General features: G+C 35.6%; 1 protein-coding gene across 1 annotated transcript in view; it reads right to left on the bottom strand.

Moving 5' to 3' along the window:
* SEMA3E (semaphorin 3E) overlaps nucleotides 1-13,847 on the bottom strand; it is a 127,770-nt gene that overhangs the window by 45,522 nt on the left and 68,401 nt on the right. Inside the window, exons 3-4 of the mRNA XM_072919145.1 lie at nucleotides 7,825-7,884; nucleotides 2,975-3,094 (exon numbers count right to left, since the gene is read on the bottom strand). Coding sequence (XP_072775246.1) covers nucleotides 2,975-3,094; nucleotides 7,825-7,884 — 180 coding nt within the window. The remainder of the gene's footprint in view (nucleotides 1-2,974; nucleotides 3,095-7,824; nucleotides 7,885-13,847) is intronic.

Below are 13,847 nucleotides of genomic sequence, written 5' to 3'. Positions count from 1 at the left end.
CATAGTAAGATTAATACCTTCTACAGAGACTGGCTGGGGAATGGACATTATTGCTGTGTTTTTCAAGAACATTAGACATTCTGTTTTTAAGGCAGTTCCACAGTATAATGAGCTGCCAATGAAGCAATCAAATTCTGCCTATTTTTGGAAATCTCCTTTAGGTTTCATGATTTGTTGACAAGAGCTCAGTGTTCTGCAAGATACAGCTCAAACCTGGTTTTGATAGGAAAAAGTGAATTTGTGGTTGTATAAGTTTGTAATATTTTATACAGGAGACAGAATGCTCCTTTTCACAAGCTGAACTGCACCTCACAAACCCATGCTAAATCAGGATGCCACACAGTATGCTTGTGATCATGGCTTTGAGAAATCTTCATTGTTCAAAGGAGCAGTGCTTCACTTTCTTACCAAATGGCTATTCAGAAATGGATGATTATGTAAACTTTTGTCGGAAGCCAATGCAAAATAAATGTCCCTGCAACATGGGACTAGTGATCACCAAGATCCAGAGCCTTAACCCAATATTAGGTTCCAACAGGTTCCTCCTTGGCCTGCTCAGTAAATAGGAAGAGGCAATGTTGCAGAAGATACAGTCCTGATATTCTGTCATGTGCTTAAATGCCTCTCTAAATTCATCTCTAGTTTACATTTATATACCATTAAACCCTGCAGTTTTTACTGAGAGGGTATCATCCTCCCTACTCCATCAGCTCAGGGAGCACTATTGAAACTTCTAATTGCCCTGACCACAGAGCAAGTATTTTTCTATGTTGATACTGCTGATTCATAGTTTCATATGAAGTGTGCATTACATTCACATGCTGCATTAATGTATCTGGATACACAGAAGTTTTTCATGAAGGTCTCCCTCCTTTCCTACATCCCACACCTTACACCTCAACATGTCTGAGAAGTGCTATTTTTCAAATATATATGGGCCTCAAACATACCTTGTGCTACTCAGGCATGAGGAGGTATAAAGAGGCATATAGTCATATTTTAAATACTGTTTCATTTGCTACTGTCCTTTCCATGACAGTGAGTGTGAAAATGGCCAGAGAGATGAGGTGAAAGAAACAGGGGACAGTAGTCATGTTTTGGGAAGAGGGTACTCTGACCAGACAGATCAGCAGAGACTGAGCTGCAGTTTTCTGCAGAAGGATCTTGTCCTTTCACTTCCTGCAGTTACACCATGTCCTTATCACTCAAAGAAAGCAAGATTGCAATTTGCCCATTCAACCACATACCATATATTATTTTTAACCTACCATATTAATGGCATCTGTCTTTTTTAATCCTGTTGGTCAGCTTTTCAGATAACAGGAAAGAGTATAGCTACTTGTTAGTGTAGAAAATATATTTCCTGTCTACGCAACCAAAAAAAAATTTCCCATGATTTCAGTGTGGGTAAAATTGTAGAACTTCAGTGTGACAAGGGAGAATAATAAACAAAAATAGGGGAAGGAAGGATAAGATAAGGGGATGATGATGGGCCACACAGTTTATATATATCTTGTTTTTCATTTTTTGTTTGGTTGACTTCTATTTTTATTAGTCTGTTGTTTATGCTTTCTAAAATAGTGTTCCTCCATATACAGCCACTGCTTCCTTCAAACTCTGCTGAGAAACCTGGCAGGAGGTTTGTGAGAGGAGCAAAGAAGACATGCAAATTTGCCTTACTTTAACATTGCTTATTATCTAGCTCCTTCCTTAATTTCAGAAGACAGTGTATTTCTGCAACTCATACAACTCTGAATCGAAGTGCTGTGCTGGAGTCCTTACTTCTGAGATGCTTTTTATTTCGTCAGTAGTCAGAGGTGCACAGCATGGATTGGATCCTTGGAGATTGCTTCTGGTGATGTTCTTGTTTGTTTTGTCAAAAGGATGTATCATTACTCAGAAAAGATTAACCAAAAACATTTGCCTGAAGTAAATCCCTTAGCTGATTTCTATGAGTACACTTTAAAAAACTTTATATATGAAATTAAATTTAATTAAGCCAAGTGTTCCTGGCCATAGGGGAAAACAAGAATTCTCTTGTATGGTGCTGCAGCATCAGCTCCATGACAAGAGCTCAGATCCACCAGGAGACATCATGTGAACCAACTAAATAAAGCCATTGACCAGCAACTCATCCTGACACCTGCCAGTTAAAAGCAGTCTTATCTTAGCTCATCCTCATATATTAAGTCCCATCTCACAATGTGCATTCCCAAGAATCCCTGGTTCAGTTCCTAAAGCTGCCATCACATGGGCCTTCAGCAGCCTAGATTTGATGCCCAAGGAGTTTTACATGCTAATTTAAAATGAGAGGTTGGTACTTCTGCTGAGTCTTTAAGCCTGTTCTAATATAGCTGAGACAGAAAGGATCCCATTTCCTGAGATGTCCAGACAATTTCTATTTTTTGCATAAGAAATGTATTCAAAATACTGATGATATCGTCTTCTTATTGATCTCTGCAGTACTGTTTCACTCAGCTGTAAGCATCACTAAGGAGTTTACATATACTTGCTGAACAAGACCAGTATAAAGAAGCAGAATTTACCAAAGATTCGTTAGGAAATTCTGTCTCACGTCAAACTAACACATATTTTGATATATGATGTATGATATAATTGTTTTAAAAAATCAACAAAAAACAACAACAGAAAACCAAACCCCAACATATTTAGCTATAACTCCTGCCAAAAATGTAATATTTTTCCTTAAGAAATACCATATCAGCTAATCTAGTGAAAAAACCTAAGATGAAAAAGTCTTTGGGTTTTTGCATCATTCTCCAGAATATACTTTCAAATATTAGTGAGTTCCTCTGATCATAAACAAAATTTTATTCCAGCATTACATTCCATCAAGGAAAATATCTATCAGATGAGAGCTGTGAACAACTGAACTTAAAAATTTATTTTTAACCACAGAGGCTTTGCTGGAATCTAGATGAAAAGAATCAGTTCTGTAAACTAAATTTCTTACCTCTGATGGATGTCCAGCTCTTATAAAAGCACAGAGTGGATCAAAAGCTCCTGTTCCACAAGCCAGAAGATGAGTCCTGTTGTATCGGTGAAGGACACGGATGTAATTTGCACATTCATCCTAGTTTACATAAAAAATAAACATGGGGAAATATTAGCTTTTAAATTATTTGTTTTAGTATCTTATGTGCCCATAGGTGATCTAACACTGAATCTTTCTATTCTATTTCACTTCATGTTGCTAACTCTGTGCCACCAGTTTCATGGGTGGGCATTTTTACATTAAAAAAGCAAGTTTAGAGCACTGATTGATCATGCCTTATTTTAGATGCTTAACCAGTTAGGAGTTACTAAATTATAAAAACACACTTTTGTGCTTCTTTACTCATGGAAATAATCTACAAATCTGAGTAGATCTTCACTATTATTGGATATATAACACACATAATACTCAGGGCATAAGATGTGAATGGTCAGCAAACAGCTTCTCTCTAGAGTGAAATACTTTATCTTGATAAAAATATAATGTTTAATTGCACCATTAATTTATTGTAGAATTAATTTTTAATCAATATTTTTTATACTGTATAGACACATACTTTGTCTGTTTCTACTGTTTAAACCCCTTTGAAAAAGAAATATTAATTTCCCCCAGGGCAATACTTTGGGACTCATTAGTGTATTTGCAGCTTCATAAATATTACAATTAAACCATTTTCAAACATCCCTTTGAGATGTGGGGTCATTATTCCTGTGCTAAACTAGAAATGGAGACAGTGAGATAAAAGTATCCCTTGATTTTGGGACTCTTGGGATTTCTGGGATTTGGCTTGAATTTGGTTTTTGTCATTTTGCAATAGTTTCTATGAGTGGAGCAAAATTACTGTTCATTTCCATTCATTGCTCAATATTTCTGCAACTCAGGACCATGAGCTTTAAGAGTTACATCAAGCTTAAGACATTTAAAATGGAATTAATCTGAGCTAACTTTAGCTGTTCTAGCATTTAGACATGTAATTTATGGAATCCTCTCTGGCTTTTTCAATAGCCAGTGAAGTAGGCCAGGCATCTCCAAAAGGCAATTCATACAATCCTGAAATGGACATGAAAAACAGAGTGGAGGAATTTCCTTTTTTGAAAATTTCCAGTTTTTCACTGATAACTACTCTCATTTTTGAACTGCTGTATTTGTGTGAGAACAATCCTGGATCTTATTAACCAACTGCAAGAACTTAATGTCAAAAAGGAAGGGTCTGCAGGGAATTCATGGGCAGAATACAACACTTGCAAATCCACATTAGGTTCAAAACTAAGAAACCATCTTTCTTCTTTCTTCAAATTTCATGTAAGTCTTCCAAATGCTCCAGCAAATAAAAAAGGAAAGAAATCTCCCCTGCTACCTGACTCTCCTTAACTGTTCATCCTCAGGATATATGATGCTAATTCATAAAAGTAACCTACACAACACATAACCTGTTGTGTAATTAAATATTATGCATATACAAAGGGCAAACCAACCTTTTAATATCTTACTTTTGGAATTTCTTGATTTGTACCTAATTTGTTCTTTTTCTTTTTTTAAGGAAATAAAAAGCATAAAGTCAGATGAATTGAGAGAAGACTGGGTTGAAATCAACAGCATGCGATCCTCCATGGATCAACACTCAAAGACAGAACTATCCACATTTTATGTTCATTTCCCAAATGTTTGCTGAATTGTCATAACAAAATGCTATTCCAATAGGTATTTTATGATGCCATGAATTTTTTGAATAGATTCTTTACTGGGTGCTGATGCTGTTCCTGATTCACCCTCTCCTCCTTCCTGACTTATTCCCTTTGTTTGCTCTCAGTGGTCATCTGGTCTTTACTCCATGGTTTCCTTTTTTACCCATATATGCCTTCACCTCTTGATCTTTATACCAAAATCATTTTAGGGATTTAAGATTTTTTTTTTAATGGGAAATATATACACTTTTTTTTTCTCCTGTGTGCCTTTGTAGGATTGCCTGAAAAAACTGCAAAAATAAAATCCTAGGATGAGGAAATACCAAACATACGAAAAAAAAACTAATTCCAAATGACTAGATTTGCTAATTTATAAACAGATGACAAAAGGTGCTGTTCTGGGAAGTGTCAGGCAAAAAGACATTGCTGATAACCCTACTAATAATGTACTTTACACAGAGCAGGGAAGAGATGCATCATTCAAGGGGACATTGAAATAAGACTTCTTTATACTATATCAATTAATTAAATACTTGGGTTGTCTTTAGGATGCTTCACAGATATATTAATAGATCTGTGGAATTTTATTAATCTGAAACTTCTCAGTGTGGAGGAGTAAGGCATCTCTACAGAATTTGATTTTTTGAATTATTTCAAATTCTGATAAAGTAATTCAGAGTAATTGAAAACTCTCATACCACAGGCTAACAGGTGTGATTCCTGGCACACTGGATCACAGCTGAAGGATTTTTTTTTCTTTGCCTTCACTCAAATCAGAAAAGCATGGCCTTATTTTAAGGATATACATTGTTGTTAAGACAAGCCTTCTTAAATTGTCCTATTAAGTCTTTTTACAAGCTCTGAAAATGATTATGACTACAGCACTCACCATTTTACTGCTACAACATGAACTGATAACTTTTTAAGGTTATCAGTTTTTAAGGTTTACAAGTTTGTAAAAGTGGCCAGTTCTGTTATATAGAAAGAGGCAGCAAGGTACATGTGAAGTATTTCAGTGCTGAGAAGAATATTACAATAATATCTGTTCTACTTAATAATTATGCCTCGAGTAACAGATCTTTTGCAAAGGAAAATAAAAAACAGAAACAGCATGGAAATAAGCAAAAAAGTTTGAAATAGAGAAATATTTGTCTAGAGTTTGTAGTGTGAAAAATAGCATTAAAAATTAAAATTGACAAATGGTTGATTTTAAGACATTATGCTATTAAGTCAATATTGGTTTATGGCTACAAAAAATAAGGATGAAAAGAAAAAAGTAGGAAGGGTTTTGATTCTAATTTAGATTCCTTTCAGGTTGAGTAATTTATCTTACTGAATGCTGAGCATGCTGATGAAAATTGCTAAGGTTTCCCTGATATTAATTAGTGTTACTTATTCACATAGTCCATACATAATTAAGTTTTGTGTGAGACTCAGAATATTGTTTGGTATTACAATATTTCCAGCTTTTAAAATTTTAATCCATTTTTTTTAAAGACTCTGCTTCTAGAATCTTGTGATTATTTAAAAGTTCTGTTATTTTCTTTAAAAGCAGTAGTTACTCCAAACCTTCATGGTGCAGAGAAATGTGGGAAACACATGACGTTCTTTAAATGGCCACATTCGTAGAATGCAAATTTGAATATTTATTGACAGTTTGACAAACTGGATTGCAAAAAGGTTTTGAGTTTTAGGGAAACATAAATCTGAGGAAGCTATCTTTGTTTTGAAACAACAACACCTATTTCTGCATTTTTTAACAAGACAAATATTGTCACAGTAGCAGAAAATATGTATTGGTGAAAGAAGGATGGTAGAGCTTTAACTAGTAACAGCCTATGCTTAGAGGTAGTATCAAATACAGGCCAAATAATTTAGGTTTGGGATTCATTTAACATGACCATAAAGTTCAGCCATTGTAGAAAACCATCATTTTCAACCAAAGACACCTAAAATTATATGGATATAAAAGTAACCTGAAAAACTACGATGAACTCTTAAGAATCTCCAAAAACTATCAGTTCTAGACTAGGTGAATGGGAAGAGTTGGGGTTTTTTAAAATATTGTCGTCATCATCATCATCATCATCATCATCATCATCATCATCATCATCATCATCATCATCATTGGTAGTAGTAGTAGTAGTAGCAGTAGTAGTAGTAGTAGTAGTAGTAGTAGTAGTAGTAGTAGTAGTAGTAGTAGTAGTAGATTCCAATCTGGTTCCAATGCCTTAATATGGACAGTTCTCAAGCTTTTACTTCAGAAGAAATCCTTATAGCTTCCTAATTTACTGGGAGTTTATGGTGGTTGAGGCTGCTGTTTGTTGCGTTTCTGGGCAAAGCTTGTATGTCCCCTTCCATGTCCTATATTCCTGTCACTGTTGCTGTAAAGCTATCATAACTTTCAGATCCCTTGGTTCAGTGTGAGCTCTCACAGCTGTGGGATTTATTAGGTGTACTCTCTGTGTGTTTATGAGGTGCAGATAATGAGCTTGGTGTGCTGCAAAATTAAAGAGAGCTCCCCTCCAGAAGAACTTTCATCCTGGTCTGCCAATGATATCAGCTGCTGTGTGTCAGTGAGCTTTCAGGTTTTTCCCAGGAACTAATTACAGTCAGGGCACTGAATCACAAGAACAGAACAGTTCTGAGGTTTATTAAAACAGAGTGCTTTTATTAATGGAACAAGAAACCTACAGGACAATATAAATTACAGTGTATTTTATAATTATTAATAACTGCTTTTTTGAATGTATTATAGGGAATGTGAATTTTAAGGATAAACTGGAATCCGAATACAGAGGAGATAATATGTACATATGAAAAGAAAAATACATAGAAATGGAAAATGAAAATTATTAAGGTACCTTCTTTGATAGCACCAGAATAAGAATCAGAAGAAAGTTCGGACTATCAAAAGCATTCATTGCCTGTTTACGAGATGGTTTGAAGAGCAATTAAACTAATAATTTAATGTGTTCACAGTAGTTACATGTTTTTAACCTGCAACACTTCACTTTATATCTGTGCTTTAATCTCTCTTAAGTTAGGGATGCCTGAATCCTTGTTTTGGACCAGCCACTGGTATAATTAAAGTATATATGATCTGTAATTAGTGATACTTACAGCATCTCTTCCTTTAATTATGCATTCTTCTGCCTGCAGAGGTGTACTAGGCCAGTGGATCTGAGGGGGAAAAAAGAAATAATTTAACTGGGAGTCTGATAATGGAAATCCAGCTTTTCCATGATTTTTCATGTGTAAGATTCTCAGATCAGAAGTACAAAATCATAGAACAGACCAGGTGGGAATGTGCTTCAAAACCTCATCTGATCCAGCTTTTAGTGGAAATGGGAGCCCAGGTGAGAAAATATATCACTCTGTCCTGGACATCTTTAAACCCCCAACTGACAGAAACTCCACCATGTCCCTGGCTCCTTGTGAAGGGAGAGCCTCTCTCCTCTTTGAGATGCCATTTAAATGCCTAAGTACTGGAATACTGTGATAAATTCCCCCGAGCCTTGCTTCCCCTGAGAGAAAAGACCTTCAGTCTCTCCTTCGTTGTAACACAGCTGTCTTGATTAGGGTGGCACAGCAAACTTATAGTATTCAACAGAATTTAAAGGAAGTTAATTTATGGCACGTTTTATATAAATTCAGTAGAAATATCTATGCTAAATTGTCAGTGATTTTCAACATAGTTACTAATCCTGAACTACTGATTTCCTGCTTGAGGCCACACTTAGGAAAGAAAATGGTTTACAGTGAAGTTAATAAAGGTCAGCAATTAACGTTGTGGGAATAGGATCAGCTCTTCATAGTCAGTTACTAGAAGCAAAGCCAAATTACACAAGTGAAGATTTTTCAGCTATCTACTGTATAACATTTAGGTTTCATCCCAGATGTATGATTTGTTTGGATGAAAACAATATTAAACAATGACTGATCACACTGGAATGATTACTTAATTTCTTACAACATTTAAAAGTGAAAACAAAAACATGTTCACATCAGTGATATCAGACTTGGCTGAAATCAAGTAAATATCCAAAAACTGATGTCAACATTAAGACATTTTTGTAAATAATCCAATAATCCAATGCTAATTTTTTTTTTCTGTCTGGAAAATATTTTTAAAAGAAATTTTTCTTCTAGGCTTTTTTCTTCCTTTTATTTTCTTTTTTTTTTGATAATTGAACTGTCTTAGTTTTGTTGAAATAATTCTAATCTAAGAAAATGATAAAATATTAGAAAACTTAATTGAAAGACATGTAGGGACAAATTATTAATCTCAGTTGCCTGGGGCTTAAAAGTGAAAGACCCAGTTCTCTTTAATATCTTCATTAATGAATTGGACATGGAAATCAAAGGAATACTAAGTAAATTTGCCAATGACACTACAATGGAGCCATTTACTCTCTTGAGGGCCAGGGCATTGCAGAGACCAGGACAAATCAGAGGGCTAGACAATTATGAACCATATCAAGTTTAAGAAGAGCAAGAGCATTCTGCGCCTGGACAGTGCAACCACAGTGCTGTGTCTGGATCAGGGAACAAGAGACTGGAGAGCAACTGCAAAAAGGGACCTGGATGTGCGATTTTTTTAAATTAGAGAGTTTTGGGTATGTTGTAAAAGGTAAGTTTTAGAGAGAGCAAGAGTAATGCTAAAAAATAAACAGCTCAAATCACATTCCTCAGCAGTCCCGTCCCGTTCATAATTTGTACGTAGTCCCCCAGCCAATAATACCTGGGGGTCCTGGTCAATGGCAAGCTGAGTGAGTCAATAGTGCCCTGGCAGTGCTTAGGGCTCACAACGTCTAATTCCAGGTTAATCACAACAACAGTTTTCAGTCAGATGGTCTTACAGTCGTCTATGAGTGATCAAAAAATGACTCTGACCTAGTCTCTACATTACTGCTGTGCAGTGTGAAAAGGTATCTGGACTCTGCTGAACTCCCATGAAAGCACTCATTCAGTCATCCTGGTCAGACCATTCTTGGTTCATTCATTGCAAAACCCTGGGTCCACAGTCATTTATTTTAGTCACTATTCAGGAATTGAATGAAGCATGGGTTAAGCCTGTCCTTAACCCAAAAAAAAACAAACCCTAGAAGTTATGAGATCTCTAATCTTTTAAGGCTAAATGTATGAAAACACAGCTTTCAGTTTCCAAAGACATGTTCTAACTAGCAGGCTAAAATGAGAGGTTTTGCCCACACCAGGTGTAGGTGGCTGTTAGGCTGTTAGGAACAGAGAAACCACAGAGGGAATAAAACACTTGACTCTGTAACTTGATATTAAATATGCTGTGTGTAGGTGATTATTTTTGCATTTGGAGTCTTAGTCCCAGTGCTGTTGAAAATACTTTGTATGTACATTTTCCCCTTAAGATATACTGAATTAAATACATATAGAATTAAGAGAAAAAAGCCAAAGAGGTAACTTAATGTTCCTGCTTTTTCTGGAATGTCAAAAAGCAGCTGCAGTGGAGCTACATAAATTTGGTCTTGGCACAGAAAAAAAAAAAAGAATAAACCATGGAGTTGCAGAATGGTTTGGGTTGGAAGGGACCCTTAAAGACCAACTAATGTAACCACATGCTATAGTCAGGGACATCTTTCATTGTTGCTCAAGGCCTCATCCAGCCTGACCTTGAGCAGTTCCTGGGATGGAGCATTCACAACTTCTGTGTGGCAAACTGTTTCAGGGCCTGACCACATTCATAGTTAAGAAGTTCTTCCTAGTATTTAATCTAAATCTACAGTCTTTTATTTTAAAACCTCTGTCTCTTGCACTGTCATTACAGTCCTTGAGAAAATTCTCTGTCTTTCCTGTAAGGCCCCTTTACAAATTGAAACTCTAGCATAAGGTTTCCCCAGAGCTTTGTGTTCTTCAGGCTGAACCCCAGTTCTCTCAGCCTGTCTTTATAGGAGAGATATTCCACCCCTCTGAACACTTCTGTGGCCCTCCTCACAAAATTACCGACTTCTAAGGCAAGTCCATGTTCATTGCCTGCAGTACATGGGTCTGAATTATAACTCTTGTAATAGATATATGTCTCCTGAAGAAGTTTTTCTATCCAGAAAATATTTTTAAAACTCATAACTCTTGCAAGGCTCTTGAGTTTTAACATAAATGAATATAAACATTTTAATCTCTTCAAGAGTATTTTAGAATTGAGACTAAAAAATCTCTGCATGTCAGATTTTGCTATCATACCTAATTTCAAATTAACATAACATAGGATGTGTTTGCACTGTGTGAAAATCCAGCTATTAATCAGCTGCAATGTATTCAGTCTTTAACCTGCCATTTATTGCTTTTCCTTATGTTTATGTTTAAGAGGTGTGACAATTACCAGCCTTAATTTTTAATTGGTTCTGTGCCTGGATTACAATCATTTGGCAAGATATCAATAAGTATTTTGGGAAGGCTGACTGGGTATGGAGACTGTACCAGTATTACACTGGCATACATTCTTCTGGGCTGCAGTCTTGACATAACTATTGGCTTGACCATAATTTTTCAAAATTTTTCACCACTTTAGATTACTGTGAATTAAATTTTTAAATGGCTTGTTTAGTGATGTTTTCTCACTAAACCACAGTATTCTCATCCTTGAGATGTTGATGATGTAATTTTAACTTTGTGAAGGATAAAGCACTTTAGGAAAAAGATATTTTTAAATATACTTTTTAAAATTAAGTTGTAAGGAAGTACAGATATGGTTAAAACTTTAATTGGAGCTGGAATGCTAATTAGTGTCTGCAAATATCCTCTCCATTCAGCCACTAACCTTAAAAAACAGGGTGGTATCAATAGTACAAACTAATTTAAAGAAATTATATGAGCTTTATAGCACTTCAGGCCAAGATAGACTACTGTGTGTTCTAGGCTAAACTCTAATTTGTGACGGGGCAATTAAGCAATTCAACCAGCATGTCTTTGGCTTAATTCAATAAATAGTGCTTAATTAACAGTTAACTTGTGCTTGGCTGAAACACAAATTCTTTAAAAATATCTGCTTATGACTGAATATTGTATATATTTATCAACAAATACATGGCCACCTTCCCTCTTGGAAGGTTATTCCAACAGATAATCAAACTCACTAAATTGTGTGCTTCTTATTTCAGTTTACATTAGTGCACATTCCTAGACAGTATTCAAAGAAGACACAAGCAAGCCCTGCTCTTGCAGACTTGTGTTCAGCCAGCTCTGGAGTGAAGTGGAGCTTCACTAGAGGCAAGATATATAATGAAGTCTCTAAAATTTATTACAGCAGAAATATAAAACTGAATCTGGAGCCATCTCACACTAGGTGAGAAAGAGCACAATTTAGATCTGCCTGCACAAGCCCATTTAGAGAAGTGGGAAGGTTTCTATTCAGACTCAGATATTCCTAAGGCCCTTGAAGCAGAAGCTATCTGTAAGGAATTTGTGGGCAAATAGTAAGAGCAGTTTATTTTCACTCCAGCATGAGACACAAGGAGGAACAAAGGTCCCCTTTCTTTATGAGCTGTTTGACCAGTGGTGATGTGCCACTGGCTCAAGTTTGGTGTTAACAAAGATCCTCTCTGGCACCACTTACAATGAACTGCAATGTTTTTAAAAACAAATTTGGCACCAGATACCAAAGAAAGTTCTCTACCTGTTAGATCACTACAAGCCTTTAAGGCTTTGCACCAAATCTCAAATATGAGTAAGGATTTATTCCAAAGATGGTGTCAAAGGGATTGAGCTCTTAGGGAAAGCAAAGGTTAAGTGAAATGTGCCCATGAAGCTTTGTCTTTACACAAGGTTTCGAGTGCTTATACGGCTCTAATTCTCTGTAAACACTGATACTCATATTTCATATTCTCCCTGATTCTTGCTACTCTTAGTGTAAGGGCACTCTTCACATAGAAACAAGACATCTAAGTAACTGTTCAAAAATGTATAGCATTATGTGTTAAATACTCTAAGCAAGAATTTAATACACTCTGTATGTATTAAATGAGAGATACAAAGAGCAAAATAGGCAAAATAAATGTTATTTGGCAAATAGAGAAGTGAGTGTCCTTCCCTTTCCCAGGTGACATTGCCACAGTTGAGAGCTCAACCCAAATGTCTGGGTTTCCTCACTTATGCAAGAATGACAGTAGTAGTATTTTTTTCCTGAAGGTCTTTACCCCACATTTTTTAGTAATTTTTTTAGTGTATATGAAAATTGGTGGGGATAAAATGTATTTAAAATAATTTGGTAGAGATTTACATAAACAGCCACTAGCTTACATGAAAAAGCAATAATCTACCCTTCAGTGTTGCAGTGTATTTGAAAGCTGAAGAGAATTGAACCTGAAGAAAACATGTATTCTATTAAATACAGATTTATAGGAGGCATACCTCATATGCATCACAAGTTTTTTGAAATGTTGGATTACTTTGGCAGTCAACAGGTCTCAATGCAAAAGCATTTTATGTCTACTCAGCATTTAGTTGTTTTTCTTTGGGATAACTTCTAGTATGCTAGCTAGAACAGAATTCTTTGGTCATTTTACAGCAAAAGACATAAATTTCTAGTTGGAAATGGATCTCAGTTTGGTTTTTAGAAAGCATATTCATATTCTAAATTTTTGAGAAATAGATATAAACATAACATAAACTGTTTTCTGGATCACAGAAGATGAAGATGAATACCAATCTGCCCAAAACTTCATGAAACCTTTATTTTGCAAACAATGAGTCATTCTGGTTACCAGAGAGAGAATAAAATTCAGGAACTTGCCTGCACTCATATACTTTCAGTGGATTAAATTTTCTAGTTTAGATTAATTAAGCTAAATTCTTCAGTCAAAAGAACAGGTCAAAGACTAACCAACACACAGTTAAACCCCAATTAATAAATAACTTTGGTAATAATTAATCAAACACTCTCTCAACTCCAGGAACTTTCTCTAATGTATCTCAGCAATTAACAGAAATGTCTCATTCCATGCTTTTGCTGATAAGGCTGTAAGATGATCATACTTTCCTTTACTATCCCTGAATGAGATCTGCACTGAGTGAACTCAGAAAAAGAGAAAAAACTCATGCCACTTGTACTCAAGGCAACTAGGTCCCAGTGACATCATGTTTCTAAACGTGCCAGGCCAAGCTTCATTTATTTC

Source organism: Taeniopygia guttata, chromosome 1A, assembly GCF_048771995.1.
Source record: "Taeniopygia guttata chromosome 1A, bTaeGut7.mat, whole genome shotgun sequence".
NCBI classification, from domain to species: domain Eukaryota; kingdom Metazoa; phylum Chordata; class Aves; order Passeriformes; family Estrildidae; genus Taeniopygia; species Taeniopygia guttata.
The sequence above is the reverse complement of the archived record's forward strand: the minus strand, read 5'-3'. Positions and strand labels throughout refer to the sequence as shown.